This window comes from Schistocerca gregaria, unplaced genomic scaffold (genome assembly GCF_023897955.1).
Source record: "Schistocerca gregaria isolate iqSchGreg1 unplaced genomic scaffold, iqSchGreg1.2 ptg001227l, whole genome shotgun sequence".
NCBI lineage: Eukaryota > Metazoa > Arthropoda > Insecta > Orthoptera > Acrididae > Schistocerca > Schistocerca gregaria.
The window spans coordinates 15,062-31,163 of record NW_026062549.1 but is presented as its reverse complement, the minus strand read 5'-3'; the positions used below and the strand labels follow the sequence as shown (position 1 = coordinate 31,163).

The following is a 16,102-nucleotide window of genomic DNA, read 5'->3' as shown; positions in this document are numbered from 1 at the left end:
TCAACCGTTTATAGGCTGCGTAGAAGTAGCAATACGTCCAAAAAAATTTTTTGAACTTTTTGGGCACGACAGGGTACAACATTCTCACTTAGGCTTGCATGATCCGAATGTTACTGCGCCAAGTGGTTTTTGACAGGCGCATGCGCTTTTCAAACTCAACTGGAAGGCGCATGCATCAAATAGGATGTCAAAGCCGATAGATGCTGCGTCGGGTCTCTTTGCACACAAATAGAGAGGGGCTCGTTCAATAGTCGCATAAGCATACGGTTTTGAATACAAAGTGGAATTGAGGTACATCACATTAAAAAAAGAATGGTGTTTAATTACGAAGCAGAGCTTGAACGAACTGAAAAAAGATGGGTTAATTGAGGTTTATCTGTTTTCTCGTAAAGGAAAGGGTGTACATACCTCTTCGCGGTCAATCATTCCATCGGCGTTTATATCAATTTCTTTGAAGAGGCTGTCTACTTCCTCTGTAGTGAGTTTTTCCCCGAGCGTCGTTAACGCGTGCCTCAACTGCGATGCATTGATAAGTCCTGTGTCATTACGGTCGAAAATTTTGACGGATTTTCTAATGGTTTCCTCGAGAGAGTCTTTGTTTTCGATTTGGCGCTTGATGAGAAGCAAAAAATGGGTGAATTCGATTTTTTCGTCATGGGCTGCTCCAAATTCGTTGACCATGTCATTCAGCTCCTTTTCAGTGACGCAGTGCCCTTTGGTGCAACAAATTCACAAAGTCGTTAGTTTAGGAAAATAGAAGGTGCGCATAAGAGAAGGGCGATGTTTACCTAGAGAGCGCATGGCCAGCCCCAGTTCCTTGGAGGAAATCCAGCCATCGCTATCTGAGTCGAAATACGAAAAAGCTTCCTTGTATTCCGCAATGAGTTCTGGTGAAAAAGTGTCTACCTGTTTGAGACCCAAAATTCGATTAGATAAGGCTGATTCTGATGGGATAGTAAGATGATGGGAAGAAAAAGGCTGAGTTTGACTGATAGAATCTTACCATGTTTATTCTAGGTTGAGGTATGTATGATTGAAGTTTGGGGTTTTGTTTTTTTTTTTTTTTATTTAATTTTCCGTAGGATGAAGGTGCGCTGAGGGCTCGGCTGATGGCTTTTTACAGATCAGCTGAAGGGGCGAGAGTCTTGACGCGATTGCTTGCCGCAGATAACAGGACTTTGTGGTTAGGCCGGCAAAGTTGTGCGTAGGTTTTTCAAATAATTCTTTCTATTTCATGTGCATAGACGAGGTTTTGATGAATGAGCTGGTGCGCATCCAGAGTCAAGATAGGGCTTTCTCTTTCGGGGTGAAAATTGATGCGCTGATTTTCGATGACCCAATTGAAGCCGTTTTCCCTTATGAAGCTTTCTAGTTGTTGAGCACTAGAAAAGTGTAGGAGGTTGACGGCTTCTTGGACGCCGATGCTGTTGTAGGAGCATTCCATGCATTTGGCGATATCCTTGCACACTGCGATGGTAAGCATTTCTACGAAGAAGCTGTAGCTGGGGTCGGGGATGGTTTGCCTGGCGTGCCAAATTTTGTTGTAGCGTCCTTCTGTCATGTCGCGTTCTAAGTCTAAGGAAAATTTTATGAAGGGATCGGAGTGGCAGGGGAGCAGTTCCAGGGCGATGTGGAAGTCGCCTATGCGAGACTTGATTAGCAGGAACAGAAGGTAGAGACCCAGAATGAGGTAGCGCCTTGGGGAACTGGGTAGTGGGTAGTCGAAATAATACGGCCGAAGAAGTGCAATATATTTTTCAAATGCACTTTCATCACGCAGCCTGACACTCAGGAGCGTGGCCAGCTCGTATCCTTCTCCTTTTGTGAGGTGTTGGGTGGTTAGTGAGTGAGAGCTGCGATGCCGATTGGGATTGAGCAAATTGACGGGTCAGAGTGAAGTGTGCGCGTACTGGCTAGTTCCAGGTTTTTTTGAGTGTTTGAGTGCAGTGTGCTTTGGAGTCTGGTCAGTCCAATCTAGTTGCGGTGTGAGGGGAGAGATATACCTATGTTAGGCGAGGAAAGCGCAAGTGTATATATATGTACATGGTACGCGTTTGCCTTTGAGGGAGCGCAAGAAAAGGGGGTGAGAGGGCGTCTCGCGATCGCGCGCACCTTTAGGTCGGCTAGGAGCTGCGCGCACTCGGAGGCGGAGGGGTCCGATTGTTGGCAGCATTCCCTGATTCTTTGTATGACGATATCGATGGACATTCTGAAAAAGTTGCCGTTCAAGAAGTGCATGTACAAAAAAAAAAAGTGTTTTGGTCAGACGTGTTTTTTCTACCCTGGCCTACAGAGAGCGGAGGGCGCTTTTGGCTGAAGATAAGTAGAGAGGCGATTCAGATTGGCGGGGCTGAGTGTCGGTGTGAGTGAGAAAGAGTTTTGAGCAGTGTGTGTATGTGTATATATATGTACATACTTGGTGGGGGGCGGTGATCGCGAGCGCGAGGGGGGCTGACTTGGTTGGTTGCAGAGCGCGAGGCACGCGAATAGAGCGTTAGAGAGGATGCCGTTCGAGAGCAAGGAGAGGAAGAAGGCCGAAGAAGTGCCGGAGGCGAGCGCGTCTCGGAGGCAGAAGCAGGAAGAGTCAGATGGTTTGGCGTCTTTTTTCAAGAAGAAGAGCAAGTCGAAGTCGCTGTATCCTTTGTCGGGGGGAGGGAGGAGTTTGTCGGCGCAGGTCCAGGCGATAGGGGTCAAGTTGCCCGCGGTATCGGATTCTGTGACGGGGAGTCACCACCGCTCGGCGTCGACGCACGCGGCGTCGATGAGCGACAGCGACGTGATGAATCGACGGTTCGAGGAGGGTCAGGAGAGGAAGGGGTCGTTGTCGAGGTTTGTTTCGTCGAAGGGGGCGAGGGGGGGGGGGCGCGCGGGTGCCGTACGGCGCGGCGGCTTCGAGGGAGGAGGTGCCGGTGGGTGCCAACATGTCGGGGTTTCTGAAGTCGTCTGGTGGCTTGGTGACGCACTCGATGTTGTTTTCGCAGAGTTTGGAGAAGTTGAAGGCGAAGGGGTTGCTGCCGCGCCAGTTTGACGTGGGGTTGTTGGCGCCGGACGGGACGGAGTTGGTCTTGTCGTACTCGATAGAGCAGTCGGTGGTGGAGTTTTTGTCGAGGAATTTGCTGCAGCTGTCGAATCATTTCGAGCCGGAGGTGATCACGTACGGACTGGTGAGTGAGGAGGCGGACGAGGTGTTGAAGACGAAGGATTACTTGATAAGCTCGAGGTATGTGAGGGGCTGCCTCAAGGAGAAGCGGATGCCCAGGTTGGTGCCGCGCCCGTGCCACGAGATGGAGCAGGAGGAGACGGGCGTGTTGGAGGGGGCGAGTATGGGGGAGGTGGGACAGCAGGGGTGGGGGTTGCAGGAGGCGGAGGGGGGGGGGGTGGGAGAGGGGGAGCGCGGAGTTGGAGGCGTTGAGCTTGGCGGAGTGCGGGTGGTTGGGGGAGGGGGAGGGGGGCATGGTGATTTTTGGGGTTGGGAGGAGTCAGTTGTGGAAGAGGGTGTTTGGGAGGTTTAAGGGGACGAGGCAGGCGATGTACGACTCGTTGCAGTACAAGAGACAGAGTGAGTTGAAGGTTTGCGGCGTGTTGGGGGCGGAGGGTGGGGCGAGCCGGCAGAGGGAGGCGTTTGCGGTGCGGTTTGCGGTGCAGGGGAGGGAGGTGGTGGTGGAGAAGGTGCTGAGGGAGCACTCGATATTGAAGGTGAAGTGCGAGGCGGCGGCGGCGGCGAACACGGAGGCGTTCAACGCGGGGACGTTGCAGAAGTACATTTTGAAGGTGCCGGGGGCGCAGTTCATTACGGACGAGTCTGGGGAGGTGGGGTCGTTGCCGTACGTGAGGAATTGCCTGATAAGGAGTCGGGTGCCGGTGTTCGCGGTATTGGACAAGACGTCGAAGGAGGTGAGGGGGATAAAGAAGAACAATTTGGAGATTGGGTCGTTGTTGGGTCGTCCGATATCGTGGTTGCAGCAGGACGGGGAGGTGACGTCGTTTTGCCAGAGCATGGCGCTGTTTCGGTACGAGCACTACGCGCAGCGAGCGAGGGCGTCGGGGGGGGAGGTGGCGTCGAGGAGCGGGTTGACGGTGCACACGGGGGAGTTCATAGCGCCGGAGAACGGGGCGAAGACGCTGATCAACTTGAGTTTGGAGTTGTTGCAGATGAGGAAGACGATAGCGGCGGACGAGAAGGACACGGCGGACGAGATAATAGAGCGCTGCGTGCAGAGGTATTACATAAACACGGGGAAGACGGTGAGGGGGGCGGGGGAGTTTTTGCTGAAGGCGAGTGGGTTGGCGGAGTACATTTACGGGAGCACGCTGTTTCACTGCTTTGACTACGTGCGCGAGTGCATAGTGAAGAAGAGGCCGATTAATTTGGCGTTGATAGAGGTGGAGGAGGCGCAGGGGATGGGGAACAGGGCGTCGAGGAACGAGGAGGAGGCGTTTGAGACGGAGCACCAGTTGTCGTTGATAGAGGACCCGAAGACGGATTACTGCCACGAGGAGGTGAGCGTGATGAGGAGGGAGTTGGGGGAGTTGAGGTGCATGTCGGTGTGGGACGTGGAGAGGGAGTTTAGGTTTCGGGTGATAGGGGTGGAGAACATTTCGCACACGTCGAACGAGTTTGTGTTGGCGTACGGGTCGTTAGGCGGGGCGTCGAGCAGGGCGCTGGGGTCGTTGGACGAGGTGCCGGCGTACTTGTACGTGACGGCGGAGTTGTGCCACGGGGAGGAGGTGATAGACGTGCCGTGGAGGTCGGGGGTGGTGCCGGCGTCGGCGAATCCGAGGTGGTACGAGTGGGCGGAGTTTTCGATAAGGGTGAGGGACTTGCCGAGGGCGGTGAAGGTGTGCGTGACGTTGTGGGTGTCGAAGAGGGCGCAGCCGTCGGGGGTGGACGTGCCGTTGGCGTGGGTGAATTGGTTGTTGTTCAATTACAGTCACGAGTTGGAGACGGGGATGAAGACGTACAACATGTGGTTGGGGGGGAGGGCGAATCCGATAGGGGCGTGCGTGGAGAACGGGGAGGCGAATCCGATGATGTTGTACGTGGAGTTGGAGGAGTACCAGTTGCCGGTGGTGTTTCCGTCGTCGTACGAGGGGGGGGAGGGGGCGGGGGGGGAGAGGCCGGTGATGAGGCCGTGGGAGGAGAGTCGGTTGAACAGGGTGGTGGAGTCGGACCCGCTGAGCAAGTTGTCGATGGAGGACAAGCACATGTTGTGGAAGTACAGGGAGCATTGCAAGAAGATGCCGAGGGCGTTGCCGAAGTTTTTGGCGTCGGTGCCGATGTACGACGGTGGGTGCGTGAGGGAGATGCACAGGTTGCTGGGGGAGTGGGCGAGGATGGAGCCGATAGACGCGTTGGCGTTGTTGGACGCGAAGTACGGGGACGTGAGGGTGAGGGAGTACGGGGTGAGCAGGTTGATGGAGTTGGTGAACGAGGAGTTGTTCGATTACATGTTGCAGTTGGTGCAGGTGGTGAGTTACGAGCCGTACCACGACACGGTGTTGGCGAGGATGTTGTTGAGGTTGGCGTTGGACAACCAGTTCATAGGGTTTCACTTTTTTTGGTACTTGAAGAGTCAGTTGCACGTGAGGGAGACGTTCGTGAAGTACTGTTTGTTGTTGGAGGTGTACTTGCAGGGGATAGAGTCGAGTCGAGTGTTGTTGTCGAGGCAGAGCGAGATGGTGCAGAGGTTGGTGGGGATTTCGAACGCGATCAAGACGTTGAAGGACAGCGAGAGGCTGGGGCTGTTGAGGGAGGAGTTGTCGAAGATAAGTTTTCCGCCGGAGGGGGTGTGCATTCCGCTGAATCCGCGGGTGATCGTGAAGGGGTTTTGCATTGAGAAGTGCCGGTACATGGATTCGAAGAAGTTGCCGCTGTGGCTGGTGTACACGAACGGGGACGTGAAGGGGGAGGAGCAGCACGTGATTTTCAAGAGCGGGGACGATTTGAGGCAGGACATGTTGATTTTGCAGATGATTCGGATAATGGATCAGTTGTGGAAGAAGGCGGGGTACGACTTCAAGATGAATCCGTACCGGTGCATTGCGACGGGGAACGGGGTGGGGATGATAGAGGTGGTGCTGAATTCGACGACGACAGCGTCGATAACGAGGACGGCGGGCGGGGCGACGGCGGCGTTTCGAGAGGACCCGATAGCGAATTGGATTCGGGAGTACAACCCGACGGAGGCGGGGTACCGGGCGGCGGTGGAGAACTTCATTTTGAGTTGCGCGGGGTACTGCGTGGCGACGTACGTGTTGGGGATAGGGGACCGGCACAACGACAACATTATGATTACGAAGGACGGGAAGTTGTTTCACATAGACTACGGTCACTTTTTGGGGAATTTCAAGAAGAAGTTTGGGGTGAAGCGAGAGAGGGCGCCGTTCGTGTTCACGCCGGACTTTGCGTACGTGATGGGTGGGAAGGACGGGAAGAATTTCGCGAGGTTTTTGGAGTTGTGTCAGAGGGCGTACAATTTGTTGAGGAGGCATTCGGGGATATTCATCAACATGTTTTCGATGATGGTGTCGACGGGGATACCGGAGTTGCAGACGACGGAGGACATACAGTATTTGCGGGACGCGTTTTCGCTGGACCTGAGCGACGAGCAGGCGGCGGCGAAGTTCACGCAGTTGATATACGAGAGCATGCACACGCGGACGACGAGGATCAACAACGCGATACACATTTTGGCGCACTGAGGGGGGAAAAAAAAAAAATAAAAGTGTGAGGTGATTTGTGGCAGTTTTGTGTATTCATGCGGAGCTGGTACTGGCAGAGAGGTTGCGGGCGGCGAGGGTGCGCGTCGGGGAGGGGGAGGTGGCCCGAGTTGAGGGGCGTGGAGAGAGAGGGGTGGGGGGAGAGGGACGAGGGGAGTTTGGTGGAGTACGCGGGGGGGGAGGGGGCGAGCCGGTTTGGGTTGTTGATGGGGCCGGTGGGGAGGAGGGGTTGGAGGGTGTTGGACGTGAAGAGCGGGGAGGAGAGGAGGGTGAATCGGTACGAGATTAGGTTTAGGTGGTTGGGTGGGATGGGGTTGGAGGCGGCGAGGGGGGTGGTGGAGGGGGTGGAGGAGAGGTTGAAGTTGGTGAGGGTGGAGGCGAGGGAGGTGTGGGAGAGGTTTGAGGGGGTGGAGGGGTGGATATCTTGCGAGGAGGTGGCGAGGTACATATTTGGGTCGGTGGAGGAGGAGTCGAGTTTTGTGTGTGGGTTGGCGGCGCATCGGTACCTTGGGTTGGCGGGGGGGTATTTCGAGTGGACGGCGCACGGGGGGTACAGTTGCAGGGAGAGGGAGGCGGTGAGGATGGAGAGGGAGTGGGAGGAGAGGGAGGCGAGGGAGAGGGAGGCGAGGGAGAGGTTTATCGAGGAGGTGAGGGGGAGGTTGGAGGGGAGAGAGGTGGAGTTTGCGGGGGGGAGTGCGGAGTTGTTGGAGAGGTTGAAGAGGTATGCGTTGTGCGAGATGGGGAGCGTGGACGGGGAGTTGGGGGAGAAGGTGTTGAAGAGGTTGGGGTACAGGGAGAGGTCGGAGGGTGCGCACAGGTTGTTGGTGGATTTGGGGGTGTTTTCGAAGTGCACGAATCCGCACGTGCAGCGGTATGTGTGGAAGTTGGGGTACGGGGAGGGGGAGGAGAGCGGGGTGGAGGAGGAGTTGAGGGGGAGAGAGAGGAGGGAGGAGGGAGAGAGGGTGGATTTGAGCGAGTTCGCGGCGTTTGCGATAGACGACAGCGGTGCGAGGGAGGTGGACGACGCGATTTCGGTGGTGAGAGATAAGAGGGGTCGGGATTGGGTGTACGTGCACGTGGTGGACGTGTCGTTTTACGTGGAGGCGAATTCAGTGATAGATTTGGGGGCTAGAGAGCGCGGAATAACGGTGTACTTGCCGGAGCGTCACTTTGGGATGTTGCCGAGCGCGTTCGAGCGCAGGTTGAGTTTTGGCGATGGGAGGCGGCGCGCGCTGAGTTTCGGGGCGTTGCTGAACGAGGCGGGAGAGGTGGAGGAGTGGGAGGTGGTGAGGAGCTACGTGGGCGCGGTGCGCCGAGTGACGTTCGAGGAGGTGGACGAGGTGATGGAGGCGGCGAGGGGGCGGCGCCTGCTGGAGAGTAGGTGGTCCGAGGAGTTGTGGGAGTTGAAGAGGGTGAACGAGCACGTCTTTAGGCGTTTATTAGATTTTGCTACGAAGCGTCGCGCCTTACGGTTGAACAGTCGCGCGGCGATGCTTTGCCTGCCGGATCCGATGGTGCGCGTGGAGCGAGTGGGTGGGGACGGGGTGAGGGCGTACGTTGGGTTGCAGAGGGATTGGTTGATGGGAGCGAGGGGGATGGTGACGGAGTTCATGTTGTTGGCGGGGGAGTTGGCGGCGAGGTTTGCTGGGGCGAGGAGGATTCCGTTTTTGTACGAGTCTCAAAGGTTGGCGTCGGGGTTGGCGTCGGAGTTGGCGTCGTTTTTCGTTTATTACCGGGACTTGTACGAGGAGGGGGAGAGGTCTTTGTCGGCGCGTTGGTGCGGTCAGCTGGAGCAGATGAGGGGGGTGGGGACGAAGGTGTGGTCATCGGAGGCGAGGAGGCACGAGGTGCACGGTTTGCCGTGTTACGCGGGGGTGACGTCGCCGCTGCGGCGATACACGGATTTGATGATGCACTACCAGATTCAGGCCAGTTTGTCGAGACGCCGGCTGCCGTTCAGTTCGCAGGAGCTTGCGAGGGTGTTGCCGGGAGTGAGGGAGGTGGTGAGCAGGGCGAAGCAGTTGGCGAGGCGAGGGACGCGGTTTTGGGTGCTGGGTTGTTTGGAGGAGTTGTCGAGGCGAGACGGGAATCGGAGGTACCGAGCGGTGGTGTCGTCGACGAGGACGGGTCACAAGAGCGAGTACGCGGTGCGCTTGATGGATTTTGGGATTGAAGAGAAGATGTTTTGCAGGAGGAGCCTTCGGTTGGGACAGGTGTTGTCGGTGAGGGTGGAGGTAGTGAATCCGTTTTACGACGTGTTGGTGCTGAAGGCGGAGGATTGAGGGGGGGAGGTGAGGAATTAGAAAGAAAAGAGTGCGTTATGTGTGTTTTATGTCTTCACTCTGGGGTGGAGAATTAAAAAAAAAAGGAAGACGTTAAGAGCGTTATGCGTTTTAGCGGTGTTTTCACTCTGGGGTGGAGAATTAAAAAAAAAAAAAGAAGAAAAGAGTAAGAGTGTTATGTTTTAGCGGTGTTTTCACTCTGGAATAGAGAATAAAAAAGAGTGCGTTATGTGTGTTGTATCGATGTGCTTGCTCTAGGACAGAGAATTAAAAAAAAACAAAAAAAAGAGAGTAAGAGCATTGTGTGTCGTATCGATGTGCTTGCTCTAGAATATAGAATTAAAAAAAATAAAAAAAAGATAGTAAAAGCATTGTGTGTCGTATCAGTGTGCTTGATCTAGGACAGAGAATTAAAAAAAAATAAAAAAAAGTGTAAGAGCATTGTGTGTTGTATCGATGTGCTTGCTCTGGAACAGAGAATTAAAAAAAAATAAAAAAAAGATAGTAAGAGCATTGTGTGTTGTATCGATGTGCTTGCTCTAGGACAGAGAATTAAAAAAAAATAAAAAAAGAGAGTAAAAGCATTGTGTGTTGTATCGATGTGCTTGATCTAGGACAGAGAATTAAAAAAAAATAAAAAAAAGAGTAAAAACATTGTGTGTCGCATCGATGTGCTTGATCTAGGACAGAGAATTAAAAAAAAATAAAAAAAAGATAGTAAGAGCATTGTGTGTTGTATCGATGTGCTTGATCTAGGACAGAGAATTAAAAAAAAATAAAAAAAAGTGTAAGAGCATTGTGTGTTGTATCGATGTGCTTGCTCTAGGACAGAGAATTAAAAAAAAATAAAAAAAAGATAGTAAGAGCATTGTGTGTTGTATCGATGTGCTTGCTCTGGAACAGAGAATTGAAAAAAATAAAAAAAAAGTGTAAGAGCGTCGTGTGTGTTGTATCGATGTGCTTGATCTAGGACAGAGAATTAAAAAAAAATAAAAAAAAGAGAGTAAAAGCATTGTGTGTTGTATCGATGTGCTTGCTCTAGGACAGAGAATTAAAAAAAAATAAAAAAGAGAGTAAAAACATTGTGTGTTGTATCGACGTAAAAAAAATAAAAAAAAGATAGTAAGAGCATTGTGTGTCGTATCGATGTGCTTGATCTAGGACAGAGAATTAAAAAAAAATAAAAAAAAGTGTAAGAGCATTGTGTGTTGTATCGATGTGCTTGATCTAGGACAGAGAATTAAAAAAAAATAAAAAAAAGTGTAAGAGCATTGTGTGTTGTATCGATGTGCTTGATCTAAGACAGAGAATTAAAAAAAAATAAAAAAAGAGAGTAAAAACATTGTGTGTTGTATCGATGTGCTTGCTCTAGGACAGAGAATTAAAAAAAAATAAAAAAGAGAGTAAAAACATTGTGTGTTGTATCGACGTAAAAAAAATAAAAAAAAGATAGTAAGAGCATTGTGTGTCGTATCGATGTGCTTGATCTAGGACAGAGAATTAAAAAAAATAAAAAAAAGAGAGTAAGAGCATTGTGTGTTGTATCGATGTGCTTGCTCTAGGACAGAGAATTAAAAAAAAATAAAAAAAAGATAGTAAGAGCATTGTGTGTTGTATCGATGTGCTTGCTCCAGAATATAGAATTAAAAAAAAATAAAAAAGAGAGTAAAAACATTGTGTGTTGTATCGATGTGCTTGCTCCAGAATATAGAATTAAAAAAAATAAAAAAAAGAGAGTAAAAGCATTGTGTGTTGTATCGATGTGCTTGCTCCAGAATATAGAATTAAAAAAAATAAAAAAAAGAGAGTAAGAGCGTCGTGTGTGTTGTATCGATGTGCTTGATCTAAGACAGAGAATTAAAAAAAAATAAAAAAAGAGAGTAAAAGCATTGTGTGTTGTATCGATGTGCTTGCTCCAGAATATAGAATTAAAAAAAATAAAAAAAAGAGAGTAAGAGCGTCGTGTGTGTTGTATCGATGTGCTTGATCTAAGACAGAGAATTAAAAAAAAATAAAAAAAGAGAGTAAAAACATTGTGTGTTGTATCGATGTGCTTGCTCCAGAATATAGAATTAAAAAAAATAAAAAAAAGATAGTAAGAGCGTCGTGTGTGTTGTATCGATGTGCTTGCTCTGGAACAGAGAATTAAAAAAAAAAGTAAAAAAAAAAGTGTAAGAGCGTCATGTGTGTTTTAGCGGTGCTTGCACAGTGGAACAGAGGATTGAAAAAAAAGAGAAGAGCGCGTTAAGAGTGTTTTAGCAATGCTTTCGCCCTGGGATGGAGAATTAAAAAAAAAAGAGGTAGTAAGGCGTGATGTGTGTTTTATCGATGCGCTTGCTGTGGAACAGAGGAAAAAAGGGAGGGCGCGTTGCGCGCGTTCCGGCGAGGATCTACTTCCAGACCTTGATGACGCCGTCGCGGGAGGCGGTGAGAATGGAGGTGGCGAGGGGCGTTTCGGCGAGAGCGATGTCGGTGATGGAGTCGAGGTGAGCGGTGGAGGGTTCTCGGGAGGAGAGGGGGGTGGAGGGGTAGAGTTTGGAGGGTTTGGGTTGTTCGAGGATGACTTGGAGGTTGCCGGGGGTGTTGAAGGTGGAGTAGTCGGGTTGCGGTTGGTGGGGGTGGGGGTGAGAGAGGACGAAGGAGTTGGAGGGGAGGTTGAGGTCCCAGTAGCGGATGGTGCGGTCGGTGCCGGCGGTGAGGAGGAAGGTGGAGTGGGGGGAGGAGTAGAGGCACTCGAAGGAGTGGGAGTGGTCGAGGGGGGAGGAGGAGAGGGAGCGGTCGAGGTAGGAGAGACAGAAGTCGTTTTCGTGGGGGGCGGGGACGGCGAGCATGGAGCGGTCGAGTTGTTGGACGAAGGAGTGGGCGTGGGGGTGGGCGTAGACGCAGCAGACCTTCTTGCAGGAGAGGGTGCTGAGGTCCCAGCAGCCGAGGACGTCGCGAGAGGGAGAGGCCCAGATGCGGTTGTTTTGGCTGAAGTGGCAGTAGGACATGGCGCGGACGCCGGAATTGAAGTTGGAGATGCGCCAGCGTTGGAGGAGGACGTGGAATCGGAGGTCCCAGCAGGTGAAGGTGCCGGTGTCGGTGGCGACGACCATCCAGGAGCAGGTGGGGTCGACGGCGATGGAGGTGATGATGCCGGATTGGGGCTTGTTGTCGAGGGTCCAGGATTCGCGCTGAGTGCGGACGTCCCAGCTGTAGATTTTGCCGCGGTCGGTGGCGTAGATGAGGAGCGATTCGTTTTCGCGCTCGAAGTGGGCGATTTTGAGGGCGACTTCGTCGCGGAATTGGCCGTTTTCGAGTCGCTTGACGGTGGGACAGGACATGGAGGAGTCCCTGGAGAGGTACTCTACGCGGAAGAGGTGGACGGTGCCGTCGATGCTGGCGGAGGCGACGGTGTGGGTGCCCTCGCAGACGGCGATGGAGGTGATGGGGCTGAGCTGCTCGTAGAGCCCGCTGGACCTGTACTTTGAGGACTTGGCCATCTCCTGACAGTTCCAGATGCGCACGGTGCCGTCGTAAGAGCCGGAGGCGAAGAAGAGCCCGTCGCGGGCGACCTGGAGCTGGGTGACGGCGTCCTCGTGCTCGTGAAGGTTGGCGATGAGCGAGCCATGCGGCCTCCAGTCCTTAACCGACACCGGCTTGGAGGAGACGTATGGACCAATCCCGGGCGCGTCGCTCGCCGAATCGGGCTCCCAGCGGCGCCTGCCCGGCGAACCACCCGCGATCGACGCGCCGTCCAGCGGGAGAATCCAGCCGCGGTCCCGGCACTCCGCGCCAGCGGCCGAACTCACCTCGGCGCGCCTCCAAACCGCTTCCGGGCGAAGAACCTCGAGCGACTCGCTCCCCACCGCGCGCTCCTCAACGTACCCCAGGTGGTACGAACTCACGGCGCACTTCGCCCCCATGTACTCCTCCGACCAACTCCCAGAATGATCGACCCTCTGCTGCCTCGCGGCACCCGACGAAGCCACCTTCTTAATGTACTCCTTCATCGCGAAGAGCTTGCCCTCGTCCTCCTCGTCCAACCTCAACTCCGCCAACGCCAGCGAAAACGGCACGTCCGTCCCCCCCTCGTAACTCGTCGGGTTCCTCACCGCCCTCTCAAACGCCTGGCGCGACACGGGCGCCCTCAGCGACTGCAACAACGACTCCTCCGTCATCGACGCCAAACCCCTCTTCAAGTACCTCCTCAACCTCGGCATCAACCCGCACAACACATCCACCCTCGACAAGCACCTCTGCGCCCTCACCATCACCGCGCACGTCGAAAACCGAATCCACGCGTTCGGGTGCAGCAACAACGGCGCCGTCCACTCGCACACCTCGAACAAACACCCCCTGTCAAACACCCCCGCCTCGCACATCATCGCCACGCTGTTCACCACGCTGTTCGCCACGAACTCCGACTCCTCCCTCAACGCCGTCGGCACGAACGTAAACACGAAGTTCCTTATCGCGTCCGGCCCCACTATCCTCCCCACCCCCGGCATGTTGTCAAACACCGCGCACTTCAACTCCCACTCCCCGTTCAAACACGAAAACACCAACGGCAATATCGCGTTCTTCGTCATCTCGAACCCGAAAAAATCGCATATCGGCACCAAGTGATCTATCACCGCCCTCCTCACCACCGTCGACGCGTCCGGCCCCAACATGCTCGCCACCGTCTCCCTAAACGCCTCCCTCAACTCCTGCAACTCCTTCATGTAATCGCTCGACGCGCACTCCAACGCCGACCTCAACCTCATCGGCTCCTTCAAACAGTACGACAACTCTATCAACCTCTTCGCGCTCTGCGCCAACGTCCCCAACGACTCCGCGTACGCCTGCAGCACCAACTCCTCGCTCTCCCCCTTGTAAAAAAAGCCCAGCACCGGCAGCAAGTACTCCGGAAACAACAACGCGTCCTCCGCGTCCACCAACGACGTAATCAACGCCACCACCTTCGTCAGCGCCCTTATCGACTGCGCCCTCACCAACGGCGACGGCTCCCTCGGCTGCACGTCTATCATCGACACTATGTACGGCACCAACATCTGCAACCTCACCTGGTCGCTCACGTACTTGTTTATCTGCTCGAAACAATCCAAACATATCAACTTCGTCGACAAGTCGCTCAAGTGCTTCAACATCGAGTACAACGCGTTCAACACTATCACGTATCCCTCGTACTGCCCCTCCCCCCTCCCCCCCCTCTCCCCCCTCTCCTCCCTCTCCCTCAACTCCGCGTGCGCCCGCTGGTACCTGATCGACAACTGGTACTGCTTCGTCTCCGCGCATATCCCAGACAACTGCGCGTACGCCGCCAACTCGTTCCTCCTGTCCCCACTCCTCACCGCCAACGCCGCCTCGAAGCTCTGGATCGCGTGGTCCAACAACCCCAACTCTCGGTACGTCACCCCCTGCTCTATCTTGCCCCTCTGCCACCCCTCCTCGTCCTTCCTCTCCTCGCACATCGACAAATACTCGCCGTACAACTTCAACGCGCCCCTAAAATCCGCCATCTCCCTCTTCACCCTCGCCAACTCCAAACGCGCCTCCATCGCCCCCTCTCCCCTCAACCTCCTCCTCATCACCCTCATCCTCTCCCCGCACGACGCCCCCTCCGCCACCTCCTCCTCTCCCCCCTCCTCCTCCCCCTCTCCCCTCCCCCCCCACGCCGCCCTCAAACTCTCCCCCAACTTCTCCGTCCTCACCACCGACTCCACCAACTTCGCCGCCGCCTCCTCCAACGCCCCCTCCACGCCCTCCCCCTGCTCCAACCTCTTCAACTCTCGGTGCATCTCCTCCTTCCCCATCCCCTCGCTCAAGCCCTCCCGGCTCTCCGCCTCCGCCTCGCCCCTCCACCCACTCTGGTACCTCCGCAACACCCTCTCCACCCCCTCCAACCTCGGCTCCCCCTCGCACGCCTCCAACACCGCCTCCACGCTCCCCTGCCCCAAATAGCCCTTCTCCCTCAAATACTCAATCAAGTACAACGGCTCATCGCCCCCAGAATCTATCAACCTCCCAAGCAAGTCGGACGGCACCTCCATCCTCAAACACAACTCCGTCCTCGCAAACACGTCCAACTCCGTCGCCAACTCGGCGCACATCTCCAAAAACCCAACCCTCCCCTCCCCCTCCTCCTCCCCCCTCAAACCAGCCCCCACCGGCATCCCCCGATAGGCAGAAGACCCCTCCCTCCGGCCCAAGTGCGCGTGCAACTGACCCAACGAGTGCGCGAAACACCTCACCCTCTGGTCCGGATTGTACCTCATCACTATGGAAAAAAACTGATGCAACACCCCAAAATACGACGGAAACACCTGTCTGCGCGCGCAGTCCTCAAAGTACTCCGTCCCCGTCAACCTCTCGGAAGGCCTCCTCCCTATCATGTGCGCCACCAACTCTCTCATGTCCGCGTCTTCTATCCTCTCCACTATCGCCGACGGATCCGTCTTCCCCGCCCGATACGACAGCAACGTCGAGTAATCAAACAACTGCACGTCCTCCAACCACAACTCGGCTATCACGCACCCAGCCGAAAACACGTCCATCTTCGTCGTCAAACTCTCCTGCCCCATCGACGACCCAACCGGCATCACCCCCTCCGCCACCCCAGGCGCGCTCGACGAGTACCCGCCACCCCTTCCGGAGTGAAACCTCTCGGGCGCAATGTAGCACACGCGCTTCGTGCTCGTGTCGAAGAAATAACTGAACTCGCCGCTGTTCTCCTCCGACAAAAACGTCGGCTTGTAGACGAACGAGTGGTCGGTCACAAATATCCAGTTCCACGACGTCACCATGATGTTCTCGCACTTCAAATCCCCGTGTCTCAAATTCCTCTTCTCCGCCTCCTTGAAATAGTACAAAATCTGGTACGCCAGCCACTTCTTCTCTATCGGCGTCAAAAACGGCCTCGTGCCAATGCGCTTGTACAAACTGCTGTGAAAGTACGGGCGAATCGTGTAGATGAACGCGTCCGTCTCCCCGCACTCAAGGATGGGACTCGCGTGTTGACAGTCCAAATTCTCTTTCAGCGCTTATAACACGTCAAAAAAAGTCAGAATTTTGTACCACATAACACACACACAAAAGTTTCGCGGCGCTCACCTTTC

General features: G+C 54.1%; 4 protein-coding genes across 4 annotated transcripts; 2 read left to right on the top strand and 2 right to left on the bottom strand.

Annotated features, from left to right (window-relative positions):
• Positions 1-22: 22 nt before the first annotated feature.
• LOC126329930 (calmodulin-A-like) lies at positions 23-1,018 on the bottom strand. The gene is made up of 4 exons (XM_049996237.1): positions 1,004-1,018; positions 789-906; positions 409-713; positions 23-346 (listed from the first exon to the last, which is right to left on the bottom strand). Exons 1-4 carry the CDS (start codon positions 1,004-1,006, stop codon positions 320-322), a joined length of 453 nt encoding a protein of 150 aa, XP_049852194.1. The 5' UTR covers positions 1,007-1,018; the 3' UTR covers positions 23-319.
• Positions 1,004-2,208, bottom strand: LOC126329933 (uncharacterized). The gene is made up of 3 exons (XM_049996240.1): positions 2,113-2,208; positions 1,911-1,974; positions 1,004-1,818 (listed from the first exon to the last, which is right to left on the bottom strand). Exons 1-3 carry the CDS (start codon positions 2,206-2,208, stop codon positions 1,214-1,216), a joined length of 765 nt encoding a protein of 254 aa, XP_049852197.1. The 3' UTR covers positions 1,004-1,213.
• Positions 2,209-2,921: 713 nt separating this feature from the next.
• Positions 2,922-6,702, top strand: LOC126329932 (phosphatidylinositol 3-kinase 1-like). Its single transcript, XM_049996239.1, has 3 exons — positions 2,922-3,259; positions 3,507-4,358; positions 4,413-6,702. Exons 1-3 carry the CDS (start codon positions 2,922-2,924, stop codon positions 6,700-6,702), a joined length of 3,480 nt encoding a protein of 1,159 aa, XP_049852196.1.
• Positions 6,703-7,028: 326 nt separating this feature from the next.
• On the top strand, positions 7,029-9,182 carry LOC126329931 (uncharacterized ribonuclease sll1290-like). Its single transcript, XM_049996238.1, has one exon. It carries the CDS (start codon positions 7,029-7,031, stop codon positions 9,000-9,002), a length of 1,974 nt encoding a protein of 657 aa, XP_049852195.1. The 3' UTR covers positions 9,003-9,182.
• Positions 9,183-16,102: the final 6,920 nt, after the last annotated feature.